The sequence below is a fragment of the Corvus cornix genome, chromosome 2 (assembly GCF_000738735.6).
Source record: "Corvus cornix cornix isolate S_Up_H32 chromosome 2, ASM73873v5, whole genome shotgun sequence".
Taxonomy (NCBI): Eukaryota; Metazoa; Chordata; class Aves; order Passeriformes; family Corvidae; genus Corvus; species Corvus cornix.
In genome coordinates this window covers 44,089,623-44,116,091 of record NC_046333.1, presented here as the reverse complement: position 1 = coordinate 44,116,091, position 26,469 = coordinate 44,089,623, and the positions used below count along the sequence as shown (strand labels likewise).

General features: G+C 40.0%; 1 protein-coding gene across 2 annotated transcripts in view; it reads right to left on the bottom strand.

Moving 5' to 3' along the window:
- The window catches only part of ANKRD28 (ankyrin repeat domain 28), a 118,992-nt gene extending 99,981 nt beyond the window's left edge, over nucleotides 1-19,011 (bottom strand). Inside the window, exon 1 of one of the 2 annotated variants that reach the window (XM_039549060.1) lies at nucleotides 18,939-19,011. In XM_039549060.1, the coding sequence (XP_039404994.1) occupies nucleotides 18,939-18,965 (27 nt within the window). In that variant the 5' untranslated portion in view covers nucleotides 18,966-19,011. The remainder of the gene's footprint in view (nucleotides 1-18,938) is intronic. The other variant, XM_039549059.1, reaches the window with a different exon arrangement.
- Nucleotides 19,012-26,469: the final 7,458 nt, after the last annotated feature.

The window sequence follows — 26,469 nt, the reverse complement described above, 5'->3', positions numbered from 1 at the left end:
ACAAAACTGCAGTGGTTGATTAACGCTGTATTTCACATGAATATTTCTATCTCACAGAAAAATGCAGATATGCTCAAAGTATAAATAGATTGGAGCAAGAAGTCATTGTGGAACATCAATAATTCAGAGAGAAGCTATTTATGAAAACCATTTGTTATAAAGACAAGACAAACTGCATTGACTAAGAAAGAAACAACATGAAAACAACAGAATCAACACTGGCAAGCAGCCTTCTGCAGCAAGTTGTGCTGAGCAGAGTAAAAGTAATGACCACATTTGGAAGAAACAAGGAGCTCACAAAGATGCAGTGTGAGACTAATCCCGGCAAAGGTGAGGGAAGTTTCATCCAAAAAGATGATATCGTGGCAGTATCTGAGCGAGGGCGGACAAAGCCATCACCAGTGTCTAGAGCAACATGCCACAGAAAGCTGCTATTCCCAAAACAGCTCTGTGGGTGGGGGACCCAAACTCATGGAAGTCATAACCAAGGTTTATCATGAAACAATTTACTAATACTAGAAAAATGTGCCAAGTTCAGATTTCTTCAGTTTTCTTTTAAAAAGTCCTGGAAAGTCAAACTACGTAGAAGGTTAAGCTTACCAACATTATTTTAGTTGTAATAAAAGCAATATATTTTAAAATACAAAACTAAGCTGTACTTTGGATCTCAGGATACATGTTTGAACATATTTAGCACTGAACCCTCCATCTTTTACATCTGATGAGAGTCAGTGGTACCAAATGATGCTAAAGACTGTTTCAATGTAGCACAAACACATTTGTGTTTACTGAGTTTATTTATCATGGTTACATATAAACTAGAGTACTTACAGGAAGGACAACAAGTTCTTCCCAAGATATTCCTGGATATCTTGGGGGCTGGAAGGAGGAGAATAGACATCCATCTGCTGTCCCCAAATCCTTGTGATGACTTGTTTATATTTATACCAAGCTTTGAGGAGCATGAAACGTACAATTAATTTTAAATGTTATCTCACTTTCTCCTTGTTTTCATGCTTTCATCTTTTAATTATATGAAAAAATTGTTTACGATCTTAAAAAAAAAAAATCACTGATGCACTTATGTTGGTTTATTTACTTGATCCTCTGATTTTTTTGTTGGTTAAAATCAGGCATATTATTTCAGAGCATTCTAGAGGTTGTATTAACAGCATTTACAACTCCCAGCAGGTTTAGCAGCAGCAGATATTCACAAGGATGTCTGCCCCCAATAATCACAGTTCACAAGTTCACATGCAGCTGTGAGCTGAGCTGATTTGAGGGGAGGGAAGAGGATTTGAGGGGTAGGAGGATGCTATCCCATACTATTTCCTCAGTGACTACTATTTACCGAGGACAGCCACGCGGAGGAGCTTCACAGGCAAACAAAGCAGTAATTCAAGCTGTTTCATTATGAATCAGCAGAACTGTCAGAGATCATGGCAAAAGTATTAGACCATTTTTAAATAAAAGTAAATTAAAAAACAAACTTAATAGTTCTCCTGATGTTGAATCCTACCCCATGATTTGCTACTCAGATAAAAGCCTTGAGCTTGAACAGTTCCCTGGCATAAAACAAGAGGTGAAATCATGAACTGACAAGCCTGAAGACTTGTGAGCCTATGAAGCATCCCAAATGACATAAGTGAAAACACGTGTTGATCCTCTGATGTTCACACCACTGTTAAAAATGAAAAATGATCAAAGCAGAAGAGCAGTAAGATCCTCTTAACAAATCCAGAAACCTTTATCTACGTGTTGTTTCAGCATGTGCACATGTATAATTTCAAACAATAACTACTTACACAAAAAGCCGCATTGAAAATTCTTATGATATACTCGGAAATGACACAACATAAAAAAACCCCACAAACAAACAAACTACTGCAGCTCAGACACCATTATGGTCTTCATTTTCACTTTTACAATTTTTTAAGCACTTCAGAGATAGTTTCCATTTAAAAATTTGGGAAGAAAGCAAAGCAAGCAGAATATGAATTCTGATCAAACATAACATCAAAAGGACAGACAGACAATAGCATTGCTCCTTAAGCTGAGGGAAGAAATCTCTACATTTCACACATCTTTTAGCAAGGTAATTATCTAGATAAAAATAAGGTAGCCTGCTCTGAGTCACAGCAGTTCATATATAAATCAATCCATTAAGAAACTTCACAACCAGGACAGACTTCTTTAGAACCTACAGGTACTCTTCAAAAACACTGTACATAAGATCAGGAAAGAGTAATGCTTTCCAATCTGAACAGATGCCTGTCACATTCAAAGAGAAATACAAATCAAGAAGTGATGTTCATAAACATTAAAATCAGAAGCAAGCACAGGTTTTGAGCTATTTGAGTCTATGTTTGTCCATAGCAGGTTACCTCTCAAAGTCTACAGTCTGGCTTTACAGAAACCTCAGTATTTAAAACACACAGAGGACTGAAGAGTTAAAACCCCTCAGATTACGACTGTGGAACAGAGACTTTCTAGTACACAGCTGTGACATATTTCAGAACATCTATGGGAAGACAACAGTTAAAAATGGACATTGAGTAGAGGGACGAAAGAATTGCATACTTTAGGTATCTGCCAAGGCACAAAGATTAGACTTGATCAATAGTATTTGTAGGATAGCAGGGTAGCAGTTTGTGAGGTAATCTTTTACCAGCATATCACCTTTAAGAAATTGTTTCTTAATTCATGGGTTTTAATTATTTAATTTTCATGTGTCTGAATTTTAACATTTCCACTCTACCCCAATACAAGGGTATGAAAAACAAGAAGAAAGGTTAGGAGCATTTTAGAAAACACACATCCATCAGACATAATGATAAAACATAAATACTATTTCTAACAAAAACATATGCATTTGCAAAATTTAAGTTATAGGCATAAAAAAGAATGTCTCCTGGAAACATTAAACTCATGCTCTAACAGGAACAAATCATCATCATAAGTAAAAACCTCCTTGGTACCTTTAAAAAGAATATTTTTAGATTAATTTTTGAAAGCAGAAATAGAAGTACATCCAAATGGCCTCACTGGATCTTTAATGGGGAAGCTCCATAATACACAGGGAATAACAGAGTGCATGCGGTCATTTCTCTATTCCCAAGGCCAGCAAAGCAAATAGCAGTTGTCTTCTTAATCCTATTGACTAGGCCTTTTAAGAAAAAGACTGGAAAACATTACAAAATATGTGGAATAAGCAGCTCTTTGAATAGATTTAAGAGTCTGCAAATTCCTATAAACGCTAGCACACATGGGGTGGCGTTGCCTTATCAGCCTTGAGGCTATTGTTACAGGACAAAAACATGTTTTTAAGATGGGACAGGAGAAGAGTCAGAATTCACTTGGAACAGAGGCATTCCACATAGGTGTGTCCAAACAAAGCTTTGAGCTTTTAACACAGCTCAATGATATACAGCTTTCATTCCCCAAAATGCAAAACACTGAAAGAGAACTGGCCAGTAGACTCAAGAGACATATTTTCACATATGGATGTAGCAGCACTTCAACTTACAAGAGGCCCAAATCAGTCAGTGGCAAGTCAAGTATTTGAGTGAAAAACAAGAGCCGCATTTTCCAGTTCACTGTAATTCCACGAGAAACACAGAGGGTACTACCACACACTTTAGGACTTTCTTACTCCAGGGAAGAACCCAGTTGCTTGGACAGGACACATGGCCACACATCTCCTATGTGTGCACTCTGTCAATTGCTTAAAGCTTAAATCATGAGTGCCCCTTCCACATAAACACACAAGGAAAACTTGCATTCTTACCTGCCATGCACAAGTGCTACAGGAGATTCCACTACATCAATACAGCCTGCAAAGGGAAGAAAATCAGGTACCTCTGACTGCCAGATGTCAGTCACCTTCTCTATCTGACCTGAGGACTGCTGCATATAAGACCACAATTTTGAAGTTCAGCAAGATGTGGTCATTATAGAAAAAAAAAGAGTAAATACTTTAAAAAATATATTATTACATTTCACAGACAGTGGAACACTTCAAGGGACGAGAAAAAAGACAGGTTAACTGTTACAGCTAAGTCCACTTGCACGGTGGACACAGACATTCCCAGGAAAATTAATCTCAGCCAAGTAATGCCATCAATCTAAAGCAAATCATGTAAACTAAACTAAGACCTTGCTCAGCTAAAGTGCCATTACACTGACTAAATAGAATTCACTTCCAAAGTACATTGGCTACCTACAATTATCTAGGTGCAATGCTCTTAAAAACAAATAAAACAAGTCAGATGTTTTCTTGACAGACAGGAACCCAAGAATTGTGCCACATGGCAATTTAAAGTTTTTCACTTCTTCAAGGTGAAGATAGGGGCCAGATGAGAAAAGATTGTGAAAATACATCTCCTCTTATGAGGATAGACTGTGGGAGCTGGGCCTGTTAAGTTAGAAAAAATGGAGAGGGGATCTCATCAATGCTTATAAATATCTCAAAGGTGGCTGCCAGGAGGATGGTGCCAGATTCTTTTCAGTGGTGCCCAGTGACAGGACAAGGAGCAATGTCCATAAACTAAACCACAAGAAGTTTCACCGCAACACAAGGAACAACTTCTTTTCATTGAGGTGGCAGAGCACTGGAACAGGCTGCCCAGAGACGTCGTGGAGTCGCCCTCTCTGGAGACATTTAAAACTCACCTGAGTATGTTTCTGTGTCACCTGCTCTGTGTGACCCTGCCTTGGGAGGGGTTGGACTGATGATCTCCAGAGGTCATTTCCAACCCTAATGATAGGAAGACAACCTTCCAAATACAGAACAGCAAAATGATGTGCACTAAACAGGGTGCAATCCAGCACAATCACAACCAGACACAAAAGAAACCTTGTATAAAATGATTGTTGTAGCATCTCTCCACAACAGCAACACAATGTTGCAGCAATTTCTCACAGTCCTGACTGCTTAAATCCCTCCATAGGGAGAAGACAAGCAAGCTACCACTAAATAAGATCACCAGGTGTAACACTCTTCAGAACAGACAGCTGATTGCTTTCCTAACACTTTTTCAACTAATCTCTACGTGTGTTCAGAAGAAGGGCAGACCTGGGCAAATCAAAGTGAGTTATCCTGGGTTCTATTTTTTCTTTTTGGATGCACTTAAATAGCACATGATAACCTTTACATCGCATTAATTACTTTAATGCACTAATTACTTCACTTTTATTACTTCTGCTATACTTTTTAATTTGTGATTTTATCACAGCAATTAACAAAGACAGAAATAAAAAAAAAAAGTTGTTTTAATTACATGTGCCACTAATTAAAATTTTCCAAAAATGTCTCGAGTTAAGTAGTCCACAGTATTTCCTTCACACAACAACAGTTAATGAGCTGAATCAATGATTTGGGGTTGGCCACAAAGTCTGTCAAAATTTTAGGATTAGCACAGTTCTGTCAGACTTCAATTCATACGAGAAGCTTTTCTTTTTCCCAGATTCTTCTGGTTTTCAACACTGAACAGACCAATTAAGAGGAGTAATTGTAAAGAAAATACCATTTGTTCCAGAAGAGGCTACTGTCTAATGCTGCTTTCAAACAGTAAGCTTTCACAAACTCGTTCCAAGTGCTTAGCTCATGACTTCCGTCCATGAAGCAGTTTGAATTAAATCCTTTGGCAACAAATATATACTACTTAAGTGTTATTTTTTTATAATTCTTTGAAAGCAAGTAGATGCTATACTTAAATCTTAGCCAAGTTATATTCATATCTTTTCTTAATGTAATTTTTAAATCAAAAATTTCCCTGTCCTGTTCTCTACGTACTCAAGCTCGAACAATCCCTTGAAGTTCCCACAATCCATGCCAATAAACCACACTGAAAATAGATTAACCTTTTGTCTAGTCTTATCACTGAGAACCTTTGTACAACATAATACAAAAAGCACAACAAAAAGTACTCTATCTCCTATAAAACAAGGAACATTACGTACAGAATAACGAGAAAATTGCCATAAATGTAATTTAATTTGCAGCATTGACTCTGATTTTTAAACACTAACAGCTACATACTACAAGTATTCTCAAAACTTTGCATACTTTTAATAACTTGATTTATTTCAGCATAGCAAAGAAGAATCTGCTATCCTCTCATATTCTGTCCCCTTACGAAGAAAATCTATAATCTGATACTTAGGTAAGCTGTTTTAAATATCAAACTATGTTTCTTATTAACACTGTGCAAAATAGTTCTTTATTTAATGTTTGTCATTCTCATTCCCTCTCCCCACCCTCCCCCATTCCAGTGTTCATTTGTTTATGTTTTACATTTTTATGTCACCCATGTGGGTTTTGACACCTACTAGAAGCAGCATAATACCACCCTACAGCCCACAGCAGGCACAGCCGACCTACTCAGAAGGCAGCCCCTGAACAGCTGCCTAAGACTTTCAGGCTAAAATTTAAAAAAAAATTTAAATGGTGCAGATGACCAGCTTCAAGAACCACCCTGAAGTAGGGGCTGTAACCTGAGTCCTCACAAGCATACAGGTGATACGTAGGCAACTATTTTTTTGGAAACTGTTAAAAACAATTTTAGTATACCCTTATTTGCCAAGGTAATTATTCCCAGTGCATTCTCACAGTCAAAAGACATGCCCAATTTGTTTCATTTTTTTTTAAATGAAGCTTTGTAGTTTTACCATTGCTTATTCCAGAAAATTAAACCAGTCAGATGAATGAATAGCCTCATCCATAACCTGCTGAATTAAATGTTTTTGCAGCACAATCAAACTAAGAAACAGAATAAAGTAAGGAACAGCCCACCTTGATAAGGTTTTCATTAACGGCAATTCAAAATGTCATCTTCTTTAGCTGCTGATAAAAATACTTGCACAACCAATAATGTTGTGGTATCCATACAACTATATGAGGTGATATGTGGAATGTAAAACACTAACTACATTTTTTGTTTCAATTTCCTATTGAGCTGAGATGAAAAATTTTCTTCTATTACAGAAGGCTGCAGTTTACTCTTAGACTGACATGCTTCATTAATTACTATGTGTAGAATTTATTTCAACTTAGGCATTTTTCTATGAGCACATTTTCTCACTAGATATTTCCCTACCCCAGGCACATATCTCTGTGCAGGGAGATAGAGGGATCACTAGTCACAATAGGCATGACTCCAAGCCATCACTGGAAGGTGTCCAGGAATTAAAACTGCACACATAAGAAGCACAAATATTGAAGGGCCTTCTATCCATACATGTTTCTATGAGGAAAAAGGCTGCAGCAAGTTCAGACTACTTTTGGTATATGGTTTTCAGGTAACTGGATTACCCAAACACGGTCTTATACTTTCGCTGTAGCCTCTTGAGAAGAGATGGAAGGCAAGAGAAAGTCTTTTTGGTGTCACTTTCAGAGCTCCAGTTGCAAAATTGAGTGGTAGAGCATGTGATCAGCCTAAGAGGGGAAAAAACAACTTTAAAATGCTGCAGGAAAACCGACATGCTGTTGTCAGATGGGAGATGGCAAAAGCTGAGGATCCTGAAATGTGGTAAACCTGTATGTTACAGAGGAACTTTTCTTCTTTCAAAGTTTTCAGTCAATGTAAGTCAACATGGGGTGTTATAAATAGAAGCAGACTTCTTAAGACCCTAGGTTCTTTCACAGTTAAAAAGGAATTCACAACCACACTCAAACCCCAGAACAATCAGGAACCAGACAAGAAAATCAAGCCTGTTTCTGAGTTTCAAAACACATTCTAAGAAGTTTAAGACCAACAGCATGAAAGTTACTCAGAGAGAAAGGCAGACCACACTCAAGTTTCTCCACTTACCTCCAGCCCCCAAACCAAATGACACACACGAGACACATCATCTGTAATTACAGGACTTCTGACACAAAGACAGACATTAGAGTAAGTTTATCTGATCCAAACCACTCTTTTTTGCTTCCTACTTAGGAAAACTTTCAAGGAACAACTTTACAGTCCTATGCTAACCTCAATAATTTGCCTCTCCCCTCCCTTTTCACCACTGTGCAGAAGAAAAGAATGAGAGACTGCTTAAGCTCAGCTACCACCTAGTATCAAACCATGGCTTTATGCAGGAGATTAGAAGCCAGTGAGTTTCAACCATTATTGTTAGAAACCTTGCAAGTGAAAAAAGCAAAAAACAAACCAACTCAAGGAAAAGCACATCATTAAACTCCATTCTAAAATTACTGAACTCAAAGCTTTCACTAAAATTTACCTACTCCACTGGCTTAAAAGAACAGGGTTGATTCAGGCAGTGTAGTCCATTCCTCACACACACAGTCCTACCCTACACAAGAAATATATTTGCATTCAGTAGTTCATGTATCTGTATTTCCTTCTCCTATCTGTCAGCTGAAAATGTTGGCCTTCACTGTGGTAGATAATTTCCAAGTCTCATAATTAGCATAGTTTTGGCTGTTAACTAACCTCTTAAAAGAAAAACAGAATTACAAGAAAAACAGATCTTAATGTTTCTGTCAGTATTTAAGCTTGCTTGTTACAGGTCATTTTTATTGTTTCTTATCTAGTGACAAAATCAAGACAGTGAAAATATACACCAAAGGAATTGCCACCTCACTTCTGCAGCCATGCCACACAGTGAAAAGTAAGAACCTGGCATTCTGAACAAGCATCCCGTGACAACACAGCACTTCCCAGGCAGGCTACATATCACTGCACTCCACACAAGAGCAGGTCACGAAACCTTGAGGTCAAATGAGGTAATTCCAGCAATTCCTCCTCTTTTCTTCAATTATCCATCCCACTTTTGCAGGTTACTTTTCCCAAAAACAAGATGTGTCAGGTATCATAAAAGAAGCACTAGTGGGTACTACAGTCATACATGTATGACTATATACATGTAAAAAAAAACCAACAGGGCTTTTCTGGACACATCTAAAACACTTGTATATCAGTAGAGGTAATAAGGGTTGCCACACCATGGAAGGCTGAGCTCCAGCAGACACTTCTGAGATCTCTTCTGCAGGCACATTCATCCTGTCCTTGGGTTCAGTTCACTGTGGCCAACTGCTGCCACCAGATCAAGCTTTAGGCCTACAAGTTTTATTTGTGCTTGTGGCCATTCCAGAGGCAAATAGCTTATTTTCTAAAGAACTTACTCCAGAATGACAGTTCCCAAATGGCTGCAACACCTCCAATCAACATGGAGAAGAGCACTGCTAATACTAGTGTGGCAAACTTGCAGGAAAGAGGAGCTGAACTTCTCTGACAATCTCCACAGCACGGCTGGCATTGCTGTTCCTCCTGTTGTTCAAACAGATACTGTTTCTTCGGCTTATGTAAGTTCCAGCAGAGAGCTTTATAGAAGGAAACATCTTGCTGCTCCCCCATGTAAGCGTTGGGATGTCGAGACAGGAAACCAGTGTGATATCCTAAATGTGTGGGGTATTTCGTACAGCCATTGCAACAGCAAAAGAGAGCCTTCCAGATGACCTTATCATTCAGGTTAGCATGCAAAGATATAATCAACAGTCTTTTAACAGTCATGGCAATTTTTCTGCAAAATTCTTCTAACACTTGTGGACACAGACTCATGTGCCACGGCACTTGAATTATGTATGCAGTAAGCTTAATACTTAAATGATTACTAAAGCAATTTTAACACATGCAGAGTATTACAGAAATTTTACCACCCTTCAGGTATGAAAACCCCATAAATAATCTGTTCAAATGAAAGCTATGAAAAATATCACATTTTTAAAATAATTCTGGCTTGCTAGATGTTGAGAGTTAAAAAAATTTAAAAAGGAAGCAATTTCCTGATGTGAAGAGTCAAAGGCCTTTCAGAGACAAAATATGTGGCTGCATGCAGCTATACTTGCGCTTTCAAAATAACAAATTTGATATACATGGTCCAAAAACATTTTTACATCTCTGGGTGTACAAAAACAGCAGGAAGCATCCTCTTCTGTATACTATTCACAGTGTTAGTTTGAGATTATAGATGCTGTGAAAGTCCCCTTCCTGTGCTGTAAAAAGGTGCAGTAGGTAGAAAAAGGAATCAAGATCTTGAAGTCATTGCAAACACAGCTCCACAGGGTAGCTGGTTATACCTGTTGATTTTTGGATGATCCTTGACTATGAAACTTGAAGTTCATCAGAAGAGTATTGCTGTTCACTGGCGCTGATTAGCAGTGATATTCTAACCATTTTTGTCCTCTTGGTTCTCCCTGGTGTTTTATACATCCTCTCTTCACCTTTCTTTTTCACTCTCATTATGAAAACATTCAAAGAACTCCTCTCTTGAGCTCTGTTTCTTATGGAGTAGATTAACTTGACTATTTACATCCCTGATTGCAGTAATATAATTTGCTAAATTTATGGTAAAAAGAATAGAGAAATGTCTATGGACAAGTCATAAAATGCTACTTACTCGTTACTTGAAAGGTTCTATTTTAATAGATTTACCATTCTGAGAGCTACATAGTGTTGGATAATGTCCGTGTGCTTGTGGATGGAAAGAAACTGCAAACAATATCATGGGGTAGGAGTGGAAGAAATAAATGAGCTGGATCAGTACTACAGGATCAGTACTGTTGCAGGTCAATAATGGCCTTTGCAACCTTGCAGGTGGCAGAAACAAGAAGAGAAAGTGTTCTCCTACAAGTACTCCTTAATACTGAAAATTATCCCCCAGAATGAAAGAGCACTGTTTAAAAAAAAAAAGAAAAAGGCAAAATACAGCAGACCTATAAAACAAAATACAGCTCCTGGAACCGAGACAGGAGCAAAGGAAATAAAAGCCATCAGGCAGTATCAACACAGGGTTCTGATTTGGCAGAGACTGCACAGCAACACAGTATTAAGCAGAAGACCTCTTTTTATTGATCCTCATGTTTTAGCAAACACAGCAAGAACTGAACAAAACTCTGCAGTTACAAAGGGACAGAGGAGAGGGGTAGGGAATTCCATTAACATGCTATTTCTGTAGCATCCTTCCACCATGACTTGAGACATTGCACTAATTCGAAACAATGACTAATAATGTAACCAGAAAAACAATGCTAGCATTTTGTTTTTCTTCCTCTCCTGATTTTATGTCCTTCATTTGAACCTACCAACAATACTTTGTGGGGACATAGTGGTGAGTGAATGAAATGTTAGCAGACACTACACTGAGATCTGAGGCAGGAAAGACACACCAAGTCCTTGGGATGAAAAAAGGACTTGCATAGATTACCTGCCCACTCTCATGACAGAAGAAGCAGATGTCCTGAAGATGGGACAGGGAATGAGAGAATACCAATTATCCCTAACACTGTACAAAACTCGGTCTGCAGCGATGGATTTAAATTACTTATTTTTAGTTATAGATTATGTTAGTATATTAATAACTACAGAACTTCCTGAAAATGTTTTTTACTGCCCCCAGGTGAGATCTCTATGAACACTAGTTCCTTCAGCTGTGAGCTGGGTAGATCCCTGGTCTATTATGCTGCCTGCTCCTTGATGACCAGGTTCCTGATAGAAGGTTCAACTTCCTCCTTCATCAAGGGGACCAGCATAGATGGAGCTATCAAAATACAATCAAAAAGGAGGACAAACAGCAAAATCTTGAAACAAAACATGGATTCTTCATGATTGCTAAAAATTTTGTAAGCTCTAAAAAAGGCTCAATGGTCTCAATGCTTTAAATACTGTAATTTCATTTTCATTTTGTCATGCTGACTGTCCTTGCTTGTGCTCCCTTCTCCTCCTTCATTAAGACACTGTTGTACCTTCACTTTCCAAAGTAAAAAAAAAAAAAAATCCAGATACATCCAAACTTTCTTCTCTGCACCAGATGGAAGCAAATACAGGACTTCAGCACAAAGTGAGAGTGCACCTTAACTATAATTGCATGGCTGCAAAATGACCAAGAATGACTTGTAAGCAAATGCTCATCATCTTGAATTAGAAAGGCCATTAAGTGAAGTTCATTGTCTGAGAGTATGGAAACATTAAACATTATGGATGACTTCACAACAGTTCAAGACACAGTGAGAATTAGACTTAACTCATGCAAACAGGCAGCCACAAAACCTGAACATTCAGGAAGTTCTAATATGAGTCAGTTACAATTACTCGTAAACACTTTCATCCCTATCCCTGTAAATTTATTTCTGAAGTTTAACAACATAAGCTTAAGTCGTTTTTTCCTTTTGTTTTACCAGACCCCAGGTGTTAGAATAGGCAGACCTCTGCTTCACTGTCCTCCAATTTATACACAATTTCAGTAATTTACTGAGAAAAATATTTGTGCTCAGGCTGCCCTAAATAGGTAGAATTTATTAATGTAAAAAACAATCTACTTACACAGTACCGTTCATTCAATTCACATACATACATTACTGTAGAGATAAACAAAATCTCAGATTATATTCAATTCACAGTAAAGAGCATCTCATTATTTTAGGACAGAAGTCTTCAGGTGCTTCAGCTAACAAGTAGTTTCTCAATCTACAAGGATGCTACGAACTAACTATTTTGCCCCTCTTTTATTTGCATATCACTGCTGGTGCTTCCTCTTTATCTCTGTGCACCCACACAGCTGGCTACAAGTCTCATCTTCCCTTCTCTCCCAACTACTCAGTCCCACCACTCTTATATTAGCTCTGGTTTCTTGTGCTGAAATGGGTCAGTGCTGTATAATTCATCAACACCAGAATCACAACTGAATTAACAGAGTTAAACGGGTATACTCCCACCCTTTTGGGCGAGTGCTAATGTCTTCACTAAGGAAAGAATAACATTCCCTGATAATTTGGAGTTGAAACATTAAGATTCTTTTCTCATTTGCACAAAGGATAACACCAAGACACCTTATTTCAGATGAATCCTCAAATGACAGATTAAAACTTGTCCTCCACCCCCAACAATGAAAGGAAAACAAAACCCCCAAAAATCAGCACTGTAAGCATGCTCCCAGCACTTAGTGATGCACTGCTTTGTTTACTTTTTTATTGATGTGAAATGTTCTGTGATTTGTATTGCAATACAGGTTATTTAAACACAAACATTATAAATAACTTTGAAACAGTTAGTCACTGTAACTAAGGCAACGAGTCTCCCACTCAATTTCCAGAAATAGGAGTAAGGAATAGAGGTAAGAGCAAAGTAAAAAGTTGGCAGGAGCAAGGAAACAAATCATCAGATAATAGTTTGAACTCAGGATGGCCCATCCGATTAGAGAAAAATATCAGGTATAGCAACTGAGAAACAAACTAGCTGACAAAAGAGGAGGTAGAGAATATGAAGTATATAATACCAAATATACTTAATTTCAATAATCTTATTCCACAACCCATTTCAGTGAATGGAACAACCGTAGGAATCTGGGAAAGGAACAATCCATGTCTGATAGCTAACTGCTAGCTTAGGGTCTCAACAGTTACTAGTTTCCTACAGGAATCATCTTTTTTTGTGGATGCTAAGGAAGTCACTTCTCGATAGAGATGTGCACATTTGTCTCATTTTTCCCCTGATATTTGCCTCCAAATAATGGTCAGAAACCTTCGATGCTATCTACATGAATAGACCTTTATATCCTCACAGAAGGCTGCTGAGTTAACAGGATCTGCCTTAAGGATCCAACTGTGGAATCAAGGCTTGCTTTGTTTCTCCCCCACCTTTTTTTTTCCTTCTTCTTTTAAAAAGTTTATTTTCTTGACTGAAGAGAACTGCTTGTTCACAAGTTAAAAGTTCCCAAGTATTCATCGGGCAATCTGATCCCCCCAAACGAACACGTGGTAGAACCAGGTTCTCTCAACACATTCTAATGGAAGGGCTGGTAATTACTGCATATAACAAGATAAACAGAGTTCAAGTTACTCCAAGTTGTCCACCAGCTAAAGAAACTTATCTTCTCAGCACATGTAAGTTCTTAGCCTTGGAACAAGAGAACTAACACTAAGACTTCAGGTGTCTTGGAAAAAATTACAATTTCTTAATTTAATTATCTTGTATGCAGTTTAAAAATATTAGATGCAAATTTTAGGAAGAACATATGATGGACAACAGAGCACAAAGAGTTGGTTCTTAACTATTACAAGACTCATGAAAGAAATGATTGGGTTTTTTAAAAGAAGAGTAACTTTAAAGTAACTTCTACCAAAAAAGTAAAAAATAAAACACACATCTCATTAGTCTACATCTGAACAGAATTTGTAGAGCAATACCACATAATTCCATTCCCACCATATCCCTCCCTCACTGAACAGCAGCAGCTCCTTTTCATCACCACAGGAGACCATTCCTCCTCTAAGTGTAACAAGGAGCTAGTTGGGACATTTATTCTTGGCATGAATTCTAAAAGAATGAAGTCTAACGCTGGCAGTAATGAAAATAGCAACCATAGAGGCATTCAGAGCGTTCACTATGACACTGCAAACATTTGTTTAACTGCCAATTGAACAAGATCCATCTTAGCTAAGAGAAAGATATAAATGGGCAATAAAGAAGTCAGTGCTCTCACTGTTCAAGGACTTTAAAGATAACCGGTCACTCTAATATCCTCATGCAGTTATTCCACCTCAGATCCTTACGACTCGTATCTGACTTCTGGAAATAAATGCACTGCTTCAAGCACAGACTAGCAGTCATACAGAAAAATCCCATACAAAACCCCTTCAAATGCCCATCATTATTAGCCCTAAGACATCTTCCTATTACACATTTAAGATTCAGAGAAAATGGGAAACACATAATTAAAACTATGATGCACTGAAAGAAAAAAAATAAAGCTTTACCAAATACAATGACATTGCATCCTGTGAGTTTTGCCAGAAATAGTTATATAGCTGCAAAACTAAAGAAAAAAAAAAATCAGCCAGTTTTGATCAGTTACATACCTTTCAACAAAACTAAGCTGAGATGTAGGCTTATGTGAGCCTAAAAGATCACCTGTAGGCACATATGCAGGTAAGGCTTGTAACAGAAAAGGAATGAATCCCTGGGCTGTTGGGCAATCCAAATTTCACCTACACACTAAGAAAAACTAAGCTGTCAATTACTGCTTAGGTGTAAGAGAGACTAATTCACAACCCCTTAAAGCAAGAATTTATCTGTTCTGGGAAACAGTTAATGTACCTAGAAACTATGACTGCATAACAAAAGCACCCCAGAAGACACTTAGCCTTTCACAGTTAGCTATACAGAGGTGAGAGGGCTTTGACACAGGAGACCAAGGCATACCACTACGGATATCCACAAGCTAAGTTACTTCTTCTTTTTTTCCCACCCCATACCTTCCCTTCCACACACTCCCCCACAAAAAAAAAAAAAAAAAAACACCACCAAAAAAAACCCCCAAACAAACAAAACCAAAAACACAAACAAACAAAAAAGATTTTGTGATAAAATTTTGTGATTAGTGACCCTTGACCTAAATTGGAGTTTCAGTGCAGTTTCTTACAGCAGTGTACCACAGCATTTCAGGAAGCAACAAACTTTTATGGGCTTCATCTCACTTAGCATTTTTGTAGTTAAAGCAGCATCTCATCTAGAAGAACATCTTGATATATTGATGCCTGGTATGGAGGCATCAATATATGAAGATAATACAACGGCAAACAAATTTAAGAGCAAATACCTCAATCATGAGATACATTTACAATATTTTTCATCTCTACCTTGAATAGTTTAAACTTCAGAATGTGCAGATTTGCTTCCTTTTTATTAAACAACAACTGCACAAAAACCCAAGAGCAACGAGAACAATCTACAGCTTCTAAATCGACACTTGAGTGACTCTGAGTTAAAGTTTGCTATTGAGCATTACAGGTATCAGCTTTGCCCAATACAATTCAATTTAGCTTTAAATGCAATTTTTGCAAACATGGCTTATTAGTTTTTTTGATACCTAATATATTTTGAAAGCAAACATAAGTCACTTCTCAAAGTGCAGTGTACACCCTCAGTTATGTCAAAACTTTGAAATCTATTCCTACCTAGTAGGATGGCAAAGCAATAAAGCTCAAGTAGTAACACAAATTTATAGATAATGTACTGGCTGGCTGGTTGTTGAACCCAAGGAAAGGCCTACTTTTCTCAGTGCATGGAAAACCTGTATTGTGAAGGTTAAGCGTGTCAAATCAGCCTCCAGAGACAAACAAATATTTGAGCTTCACAAACACATTAAGCATCTGCAGGATCAAAGTTTTGTTTATCAGGTACTAAGTAAATTAAATCAAGCAAGCGGAACTGGGATTTCACCCTCCGAGCTCAACTAAGAGCCTCAGAGCAGAATTTCTCACCTCATTGTAACTTCCCAGAGCACTGCTTTTACACTACCTTGCAGTAACTTGAAAAACTAAGCAAGTGTATGAAAACACTAAGCTTCTTGTATCCCATAAGTCTGCCTGTCCACAGCATAATGCTGACACTTAATGCAGAGCCCTTCTACATTATCAAAAAACAAAATCAACAGGTTTATGTTGAATTTGGAAAAATAATCTTGATAATTACATTTAAGTAATACTTTATTTAGTAAAATCGTTGCTTCAGAAAGTTATTACTCTGACTGTTGCAGAAAGAAACTAGCAAATCACTTCCCTTCTTCATACTAGCTGAACAGTAAAAACAACAGAGCAGCCTTTGCATTTCCCTGTGAAGCACAGCCACCACTGAAGAAACAGAGTCACTATTCGGACTACAAACACACGAGACAATTTGTTTTATTCTAACCAAACACACCACTGTGAAGCAAAGCATATGGTTCAAGCAAACAGGAAGCATGTTTCATGAACTACTGAAGAGAAACACCTCTACTCCCATACAGTACCATGGGGCTGGTTTTCATAAAGAGCAGGTGGTGCTCCAGTCTCAGCACAGCATCCTGTCCTCAAGTCGAGACATCTTGCAGCACACTGCAACACTGACCTGCAGGAATGCTCTGTAACTACCAAAGCTGAGGGATTTCATGTTAACATGATTCCTCCTGACTTTTTGGCATTCTTAAACAGTTTTAACAGAATTTAGTTTGAAATAACTGATTTGTCAAGCAACTGACACTTCAGCAGCAGAAATGCAGCTGCTGCTAAAAGTCACTCCCTCTACAAAAGACTGGTCAAAACCAGCACTCCCTTCCTTCTCTCCTTCTCTTCCCTGTCCTAGCACCCCTTCCTTTATGAGAAAGAATACTTCAATTACCAGTGTATCAATTCACCTTTACAGATCTGTGAAGCGTCTAAGAAGTTCACCTCGTACTTCTTCTGGATTAAAACTTGCATTACGACAGAAGCTGAAAGCCTCACATGCATTACTCTGTCAAACCAATGGTCCCACACAGTCCAGTATTTCACTTCAACATCTGTCAATAGCAGGATCCTTCCCAGAAGAAAAGTTTTGAAATACAGTACTTTCATGTTAACATATTGATTATGGAGTTTTTGCTAACTATTCACAATGATTACTCGCAGAAGAGTTGTAGTTCTCAGTTTTAAGAGAAGGGCTTGTTTAATAGAAGAGATGAACAAGTACTTATTTCTGTGGAAAGTCTCCCATAAAAGAACAGCAACAAAGCCTGAAAGGAAACCTAACTCAAAGGACACTAAATATATTTCAGATCCACAATTCTTGCTCATTCATAGATGTGTTTCTAAAACAACATGAGACTTCACAAAGTTTACATACAATATAGCGGGATATAAGAGATCCCAGCCCCATATCGCCAAATGTTCCTTAGAACAAAATCCTAAGGCACCATGCAACCTAAGTGTGAAAACACAGATGAGTATGTAATTAATGAAAGGACTCGCAGGTAAGGATGAGCTGATACTGATCAGCATAACAAACAGACACAGGATACCAGCTGCCTAACCATCCCCAAGTTTCTACAGGCTTTTTTTCTGCGGGGCTTTTTTTTTTTTTTTTTGGAAGGAGGTGGGGTCTTCAAGTGTTACACTTGGTTATCTTTGCGGAAGAGTAACACGGAGACCCACAGCAGGATGTATGAGTTTTTACACGGAATTTGGCCTCACGCACGTGAAAACACGAGAAAACACCATTCCTAAGAAACATCTTTCCATAGGCGGCAAACTGGCAGCGCAGACCCTCCCACCTTTGTATCCTGATACCGCACAGGAGACAATAGGTAGGACAGGGGAGACATCAGGAAAGGACAGAGCAGCCAAGACAAGTATTTTTCACCAGCTGGGATGGAAACCGAAGAGCCTGGCAGACAAAGAAGGGTGTGATGCGACGAGAGCAACAACCCACTGAAGGCACGAAGAACCTCCTTCGCTTTCAGGAGGGGAGCGCGGGCTCAGGGAAGGTTTGTCAAGACCGCGGGTGGCGAAAGGCACGGCGACCGAACAAAAGATTTTAAAGGCCTGGAAGGGAAAGGTGCAGGGACGAGCAGGCGGCTCCCGGCACGTGAAACTGCGCAGGGCCAGGGCCGGGGCCGGGTCCGGGTCCGGGGGAGCGGCGCCAGCTCCATCTCCGTCTCCCGGGCACGCCGCCTCCCGCCGGCAGTCTCCAGGTCGATCCCCTCCCAGCGGCCAGTCCCTCGGGCCCAGGTACCCCCGTCCAGAGACCCTTCCCTTCCCAAAACAGGCGCGGGGCAGGGCTGGCCCGGGGGGAGCCCTCAGACCCACCCCCATCACCCGTCCTGGGCTTCCCCTCCGCTCCGGGGCGGGGGCTCGGCACGGACCCGCCGGCGAGGCAAGGCGAGGGGCGGGCGGGCTGCCGCGGCCACCTGTTCGGCCGGTACCTGCGAGGGAGGACGACCCCCGCCCGCCCAGCGGGGGCACCGGGCGCACATGGCGACTCCCACCCAGCCCGGACCCCGGCGGCGGCGGCGGCAGCAGCCATGCTGCCTCCCGCTGCCCGCCGCCTGTCACCCGCGCACGCACAGCACCCCGCGGCGGAGGGCGCGCCCGGCGGCACCGGGAGGGGAGGGAAAGGGAAGGGAAGCTCGGGAATACCCACCTGCTCGCGGAGTTTCAGGAACACCATGGCGAGCGCGCGCCGCCGCCTCCGCCCGCCGCCAACGACTCCCGGCTCCGCGCGCCGCGCGGCCACGCCCCCCTCGCCCGCCGCCACCGCCCCGTGCCGGGGCCGCGCGCCGTGCCCCGCTGGGGGCGGGGCCTCCCCGCGCCCCGCCCCGCCGGCCCCGCCCCGCCGCTCGCGCGCCCGAGCAGCTTCCGGAATGAACCCGCCCGCCCGCGCCACCAAGGACCTCGCTGATTGGCCCTCGGGAGGCGGGGCAGAGTAAGGGAGGCGCTGATTGGCGGGTCGGGCGCGGCGGGCCCGGCACGGGGAGTTAACGTTGGATGGGCACGTGGGGGCGGTGGGACCGGCCCGGGAGCCGGGCACGGCCCGGGAGCCGCGCGGCCCTGAGGAATCGCCCTGCTTTCCGCAGGCCTGGTCTCGGCGGAAAGCCCCGGGACGGGCGGTTACCGGCATAGGCGGCTTGGCCCGAGGCGGGACTCCTCCGGCACGAAAGGCAGCTCTGAGCTCCTGGTCCAGGGGAAGGGTCCGGGAAGGAAGGAAGGAAGAAAGGAGAGCTGGAGGGGCATCGTGCTGGGTAGTGTCAACAGGCCAGATAAACACACAGAGAGACGCTCTGACAAAATACCAGACGGAGCAGACTTGTACAAATAGAGTACAGAAGATGGTTAATTCGAAAGAGAGAAAGGTGGTTTTGCAGTATATTCAGTGTTCACCTTTTTTGACAGAGGACCAGCGGAGATGTCACCTGCAAAGCTGTGATACTGTATTTTGACACACGATTTACAGGCTTATTGTATGCTGTACATCAAGCACAAATTAACATTTTAGGATAGGTAGGACAGCTGGGACTTGAAAAACCTCTTGTGAAAGGAACGAGAAGCAGTGTTCTTAACACTGAAATTCGACTGTGCTGGTCTTCCATAAAATAATGCTGCAGCCGGCCGGCCCAGCATGGTAACTATGATTGGGAAGAGTTATTTTCTCCTGAATATTGATTTTTCCCTCAAAAAAAATAGCAGACTGAAGAGACTGAGGCTTTTTGGAATTGCATACTGCTACAGACAATGCTGATATGAATGTTTCAAGTTTCTTGATTTTCTTGTCGCTTCAAAACAGACTGTGACTTCTTAATGCTCCACTTACAATTAAATCTACTTAGACTTCGGTATTAACCTAAGAAAAATAAATAAATAATAAAGCAAGAGAGTATTCTGTGTGAACCCTTGTTTGTGTGGTTTTTCCCCTGCTCATGTGCTTGTTATTGATTCCAGTAGGAGCCTGGCACATGGACATGTTCTTTTGGAGACTGGCAGCATGAGAACAGAAGGGTTTTCTATAGGTGCTAGCTGAGACAGATATTTTAGTTAGCTTTGAACACCAGTGATCTGATAGGGTGTGTTTGTGTTATTTTATTTTAACCAGTTAAGAATTGCAGTCCTATTTTACCCGGCAAAGGAAAAAACTCAACATTGTCACACTTCCTAAATGAATGTTTTTGACATCTGGATATGTCCAGAAATGCTGATTATGATAAGTAAATATTTTAATTAATTTCAAATAGCCCTCTAATTTGTTATTTGTGTATTTGTGTACCTGTGGTTCTTTTTTTGTTTGTGAATAAAGTGTATTGTGTGCAAATATGAAACAGGTAGATTTTGACCCTATGCAAAACAGTTGAGGACTGTGATAACAATGTGGTAAAGAGACCTATGGTTGTGGAAATTAGAGATAATTTTATCAATGCAGTCAGTGAAGAAGAAAACGACATCAGGAAGTACTGCCTTTGTCTGTCCCCAAATTAGACTGCTCCTTTTTGAAGTGAAAAGAATGTCTGGGAGCTGATAAAGTTCTTCTTCCCCCTGTGAAGGTTACCAGTTTATGGGGTTATTCAGAAAAACATCTACTTTCAGCTCACCTGCTATTTCGAGGAGTTTAGGTAGACAGCTCATCCTACATGAAAATGTCTCACCTGTCTCACAAGCCCCTCGTGCAGCTTGGAGCCAGGTACCGATTCAGTGGGGGAAGATAGATCTTTATGTTGTTGGTTTCCCAGCTCTTCGCTCCAGTACTCAGGATATAGCTGGGACAGGCCTGTGGGCTGTACCATATGCACTTAAATCTGTCATCAACCAACAGATCTCTGACCACAGATCTGGGGGGTTTTTTTCCCCTGTCTGGGTTATAAGATAATATAGCATGAAAAAGTTTTAGTGGTAAAGTGCAGAAGTAAAAATATGGATCTTGGAGATACCTGTTTGTTTCAGTTTAAGCCTGAGAGGTTGTTGAGATGGCTTGCACACATGCAGGTGGATAACACAGAAGTGGGGGATTTTCTGAGTGTTGTTTCTCTGATAGCAATCAGTTGCATGTGGATATTTTTTCTCAAGTCACAATATAAATTACTGCCTTATTCTGGGCAAAACAGCCCAAATGGTTATTAGAACTGAAAAACAAAAATATCATTAACAGTATTGTCTGATCTGCTAGTGTCCCACAAAATACAGTATTTGACTGCAGAGTGATAGAACAGAAATGAAACCTCAGAAGTTAAATGTTACAGTGCTGCAAGGAAATGAGCACTTTTAAATGTTGTGTTAAAGGGTAAGTAACTGCCCAAACATCCCTTAGGAACATGACAGAATATTTCACACAAGTCTAAGTGTTGACATACAAACATGCTGAAAGCCACATCATTTCTGATAGTCTTCAGAAAATACGTCTGCAGAAGTTAGAAATTTCCACACCACTTTTTAATTGGACAATTTGTAAATTATTAGCAGCCTGGCTCTCCTGAGGGCACACTGTCAGCAGAGAGCCATAGGCTTTGACTGCACAGCTCCCATTAATGTTAATATTAAATCTTCATGCTGTAACTTATCCCACAGCGTGTAACACTACCCAGTGTTTTAAAGATAGGACCATATGTGCTGCACTGAAATACATAATGGGATCGAATTGAAGAGACCATAGAAACCTCATACTGGAGATGTTTTTTGAACCCATCTGAAACATCCTCATGATTTATTTACTTTGCCAGGAATGCCTGTATACTTAGCTCTTTCTGACTGAGGGTTTCAACCCCAGCAAAGTAGATATTCATTCCTTTTTCATTCTTCAACATGGGTAAACAGGCACAGAGGTCAACAGGCTTACACAAGGTCATGGCATGAGTCAGTGCTGTGGCTAGGAATAGAATCCAGGAGTCCTCATTGCCACTGCTCTCCTCCAAATACTGCCCTGTACTCCCAAATTAAAGCAGGGCTAATTTTATTTTGCACAGAATACGAGGTGTCTGAAATCAATATAAATGTTACAGTTCCCTACAGAGGGATGCATTTCTCTTTATGGCCCTGAATCAGCGCTACTGGGGAGCTAGATGGAAACCACACTCATTTTATAATGGTATGCTGGGAGCGTCATCATAAAGATTTTTACACATTCTGTGACATATTTTATCCATCAAAATCTAAAACAGTCAAGGTTTGGTAGTTCTGTCCCAGAGATTACATTTTGAATTGTTGGCTGTTCGTAGTTACTGATTGTAGTGGAAACATATTAAGTATCATAATGTCATCATCAATCAAATATCATCGATTGGCACTTCTAAAGCACCATTATGCTGATGGTGGCTCATTTGACCAATTTCGTTCCTGTCTGGTGCAGACAGGAGGAGAGGGAACTCCTGTGCCCTCCTTACTCAAAGAACAAATTTAATATCCAGAGGAGGGCAGGGCAAATACAAGTGTCCTTTGTAAAATCAGCAAGGGACAGGGGCCAGCAAAACAGGTCTAAGTTCCTATCAGTCCTGTATTCTAAGGAAAATTCAAGTAGAAGTGAAAGGAAACAGAAAATTAAGAATATATAGAATGAGGCAGCAATGGCAAGAAATTACATCAGTTGCTTTTTTATAGGAAAAATGTTGCAGGAAGTTTGCAAGATGTTTGGTCTGTCCTTATGCTGCCAATTTTACAGTATTACTGTTAAAACATATTTAAGCAAGGGGATACAAAGGTGGCTTTTACAAAGGTAGCAATTTTATCTTGAATTGCATATTAGAAATCCTGTCCACATTTCTTCTAGTTTGAATAACATGCAACTTTTTCCCCCCATAAATTAATTTTATCTTCTTCAGCAAGATAGAGTCTCAAAGAGGCATAAGAAAGGTACAAGGGACCCTGGGGTCTGGGCTGACACAGAGGAGAATTTTATCCAAAATCTTCTTATGATTTCTTTTTTTAAAGTCTCCAAACGGTTCAAGCATTAGTGAAAAGAAATTGTATGCTTTTGGGAGTGTGATCTTAAAAAACCCTTAGTTCTGAGTAGCTGTAAAGCCAAAATGAATATAATAACCATTAAAGAAATAAACTGTATCTTTAAACTTACCTGAGACATGGAAAGAGAAAGAAAAACAACATATTTTCTGATGTTAGCATACCCCAAGATGACTCTTCCTTAAAACACAGTGAATATCAGCACCCTTATATATTCTCACACCAGCTTACCTTGAATTAGTGTTTATAGACTAGAATATTTTGTTACATATTTCTTTATAGAAACAAAATAAAATATTTTACTTATATTTTATTTATTTAACAAAATACTCTGTTTATATAAATAACCAAATGCCTCAAAATGCTGGGGTTTTTTTTCAGGCTCACTGTACATCAGAGTGGACAGTTGACTAACTGGAAACTCCAGTGGGATGTGATTTTGCAAATTATTTTTTCTGGCTTGAACACTTCTTCAAAGACTATTACCCGGAGAGAAGCATAGGAGAGAATGAGTTTTGGTCAGTCACCTTGGGTAGCTGAAAGCTTTATACACCATAAAAGTCTTGTTGGGAGGTTTCACCTGCTACACAGGGATATTTTGTTGAAATGCATTTCACCAGTGCTCTAGCAAAGTATTAAGTGGAAGTTAGTGAAAGTATTAAAATGGAAATGCTGATTTTCATGTGAGAAGCAAAATAGAGGATCTGACTTCTGAATGAAAAATTTCTGGGCATCCAAACGCCTGACTTTCTGATGGTGGATGATACAATTCTAATATCTCAACCAGCTGCCTGTTTAGAGAACAGTATTTCTGCATACATAAATTTCCTCTCCTGATGAGATAAAGATCCCTTATTGACTATATCCTCTGGTTTTGGCTTTCAGAGTGGTTTGGTTTCAATTCTGGGAAAGTGATTCCAGTGTATAGTTTACGTATTTGGCTATAAAGCACTGAAGTGGTCATCAGGGTAGGGGTGGGGAAACGAGGGAAAAGACATTTTTCCAACTAGCCAAATTCCAGTGGCGATGAGACGTGTGAAAATTAGCTACATGTAACACAGTGTGAGCTCACAAAGGAGGACAAGCTGGGGTACTCCTTTCACAAGTTCCCCTTTCACACCCAATACTCCGGGAGTAGGTGCCATTAAAAAGGGAAGAGTGTGTTCTATAAGGAAAAGTGAAGATGAAGAAAAGCTTATTTTTCCAATACCACAGTTGCTGCAGTAATGGTCAGCTTTCTCACCTCTCATTCCCCTCAGGACAGCTATATAAACCAAATGCAGTAGCTATACACACGTATCCTCACCCAGTAATAATGTGTTGCCTGATGCCATCTTACGTAAATGGCTATTACACATCCAAATGTAGTAATGCTGCTGCATTGCCACACGTTGAGAACCTCCAACAAAACTTCTAAGCTCATAAAGTACTCTTGCATGCTCCTTAATTGCTACAGCAGAGAGCATTTCACTGTCCAAACACAGTGGAAGGATGATCACTGCGTAGCCGTTGTGGAAATAAGATTCTGTCATAAAGAATATCTGTCCTTAAAGTTGATTTTTTTCTTGGAAGTATGATTATTTTTTGAGTGCTTTGATGGTGTGCATGAGCCTACAGCCACACAGATATATATGAAAACTGTTCTCAGAAAAATACTTTTATCATCTGAAGGAATAAAGTGCTTGAGGCAGAAGACAGGAATCTCTGGGAAATACACTACTGTGATGAATACATTTGTCAACTGAGTGCCACAGTGATGAATTTCAGGAAAGATGAAAAGGTTTTTCATGACAGCAAGAAATTTGTAACTCAAAGAAGAGAAAATGAAGCAAACAGTTTGCATTTATCTTTGCATCTTAATAGACAACTTTATTCCTGTTTTCATGATGTTGTCTTCATTCTCATGCTAAAGGATTTCCATTTGTATAAAATATTAAAAAGAAATGGAGTCGTACAGGTACAGGTTAGTACTGTTGTCAGTCACAGCAGTTAGAGAACTTAATATATGGATATTTTAGTCTGAGATTTTTCATTAGTACTGATTCTGGAGCTGCTTTGGACCTGACAGTTGACATGCACAGAGAGAATGCATTAAAATACCTACAACTTTATTATTAATTAGGATTTGATAACTTGCTCCCCCTGCCCTCCCCTAGAACATATGCCACAACAAATGAAATCAGAAAGGCGTTTCAGCTCTTTGATAGTTGGGTCTGCCGCTACAGCGCTGGAATCAGTGGGGTTTTTTTTCTTTGGTAGGTACAAAGATTGAGCCCTGAGCTCCAACAAGCTGCAGATGGTGTGTTTTCTGCTGAGAATCTGTACTGGTAAACTGCTCTCCCTCCTTAGCTGCCACAGCCTGAGTTTCTAACTTGTAGAGCATGCTGAATAACCTGTATTTTCATTTTCTAAATTGCAAAGTATGATACTTTCCTTGGAAAACTGGAGAGAATATCCTCCAGATCAGCCAGCATTGGGATGAAGGTAATTAAAGCTCTTTTACTGAAGACATTAACACCAAATACTCCCTAAAGTACTGACTGTAGAGTACTACGTTGCCATGAGGTGAATTCACTAAATTTAAATTTACGTACACTGAACTAGCATAATTTAACAGAAATACTGGAAAAGTTCCATGTAACATATTTGGCAATGGTTCTGTACAGGCAACTGGTCTGTGCAACACAGTGTTGATTTAGGGAAAGGCTTTACATTTGCCCACATGCCCATTAGTAAGCGAACCGGAACGTGCGCAGGTGTTGAAAGTGCTGCACACGCTGTGTAGTTTTGTTTCTAAGCTGCAGGTTCTCCAATTCTATAAAATAATCTGAAATTTATTTATTATGTTTCTGAGAATTATGTCCTGCAGTCATACTGTGGAATTGTGTTACCATCACAGTTGGATTTAAGTTGAACACCCTCCAAAATACGACACATGGACAAGAATCGCTGTTAAATCTGCCATGGATCCAAGGTAGCATCCTCCCTGCACTACAGCTCAGACACACCCACCCACACATAACTATATGTTATACTCATATAAATACATATATTTCCTTACTGCTGTCATTTAGAGCAAGCATTTTGCTGTATGTGGAAGTTTTCTTTTTATTGGTGTTATTACTATTTGCATTACTGTTCCAGCTAAGATTTCCTGCTGTTCATTTCTTTCACAACTTTCTATAAGCGTCAAAGCAACACACTTTCAGCTGCAAAGAGGCCATTTTGGTCGAAAA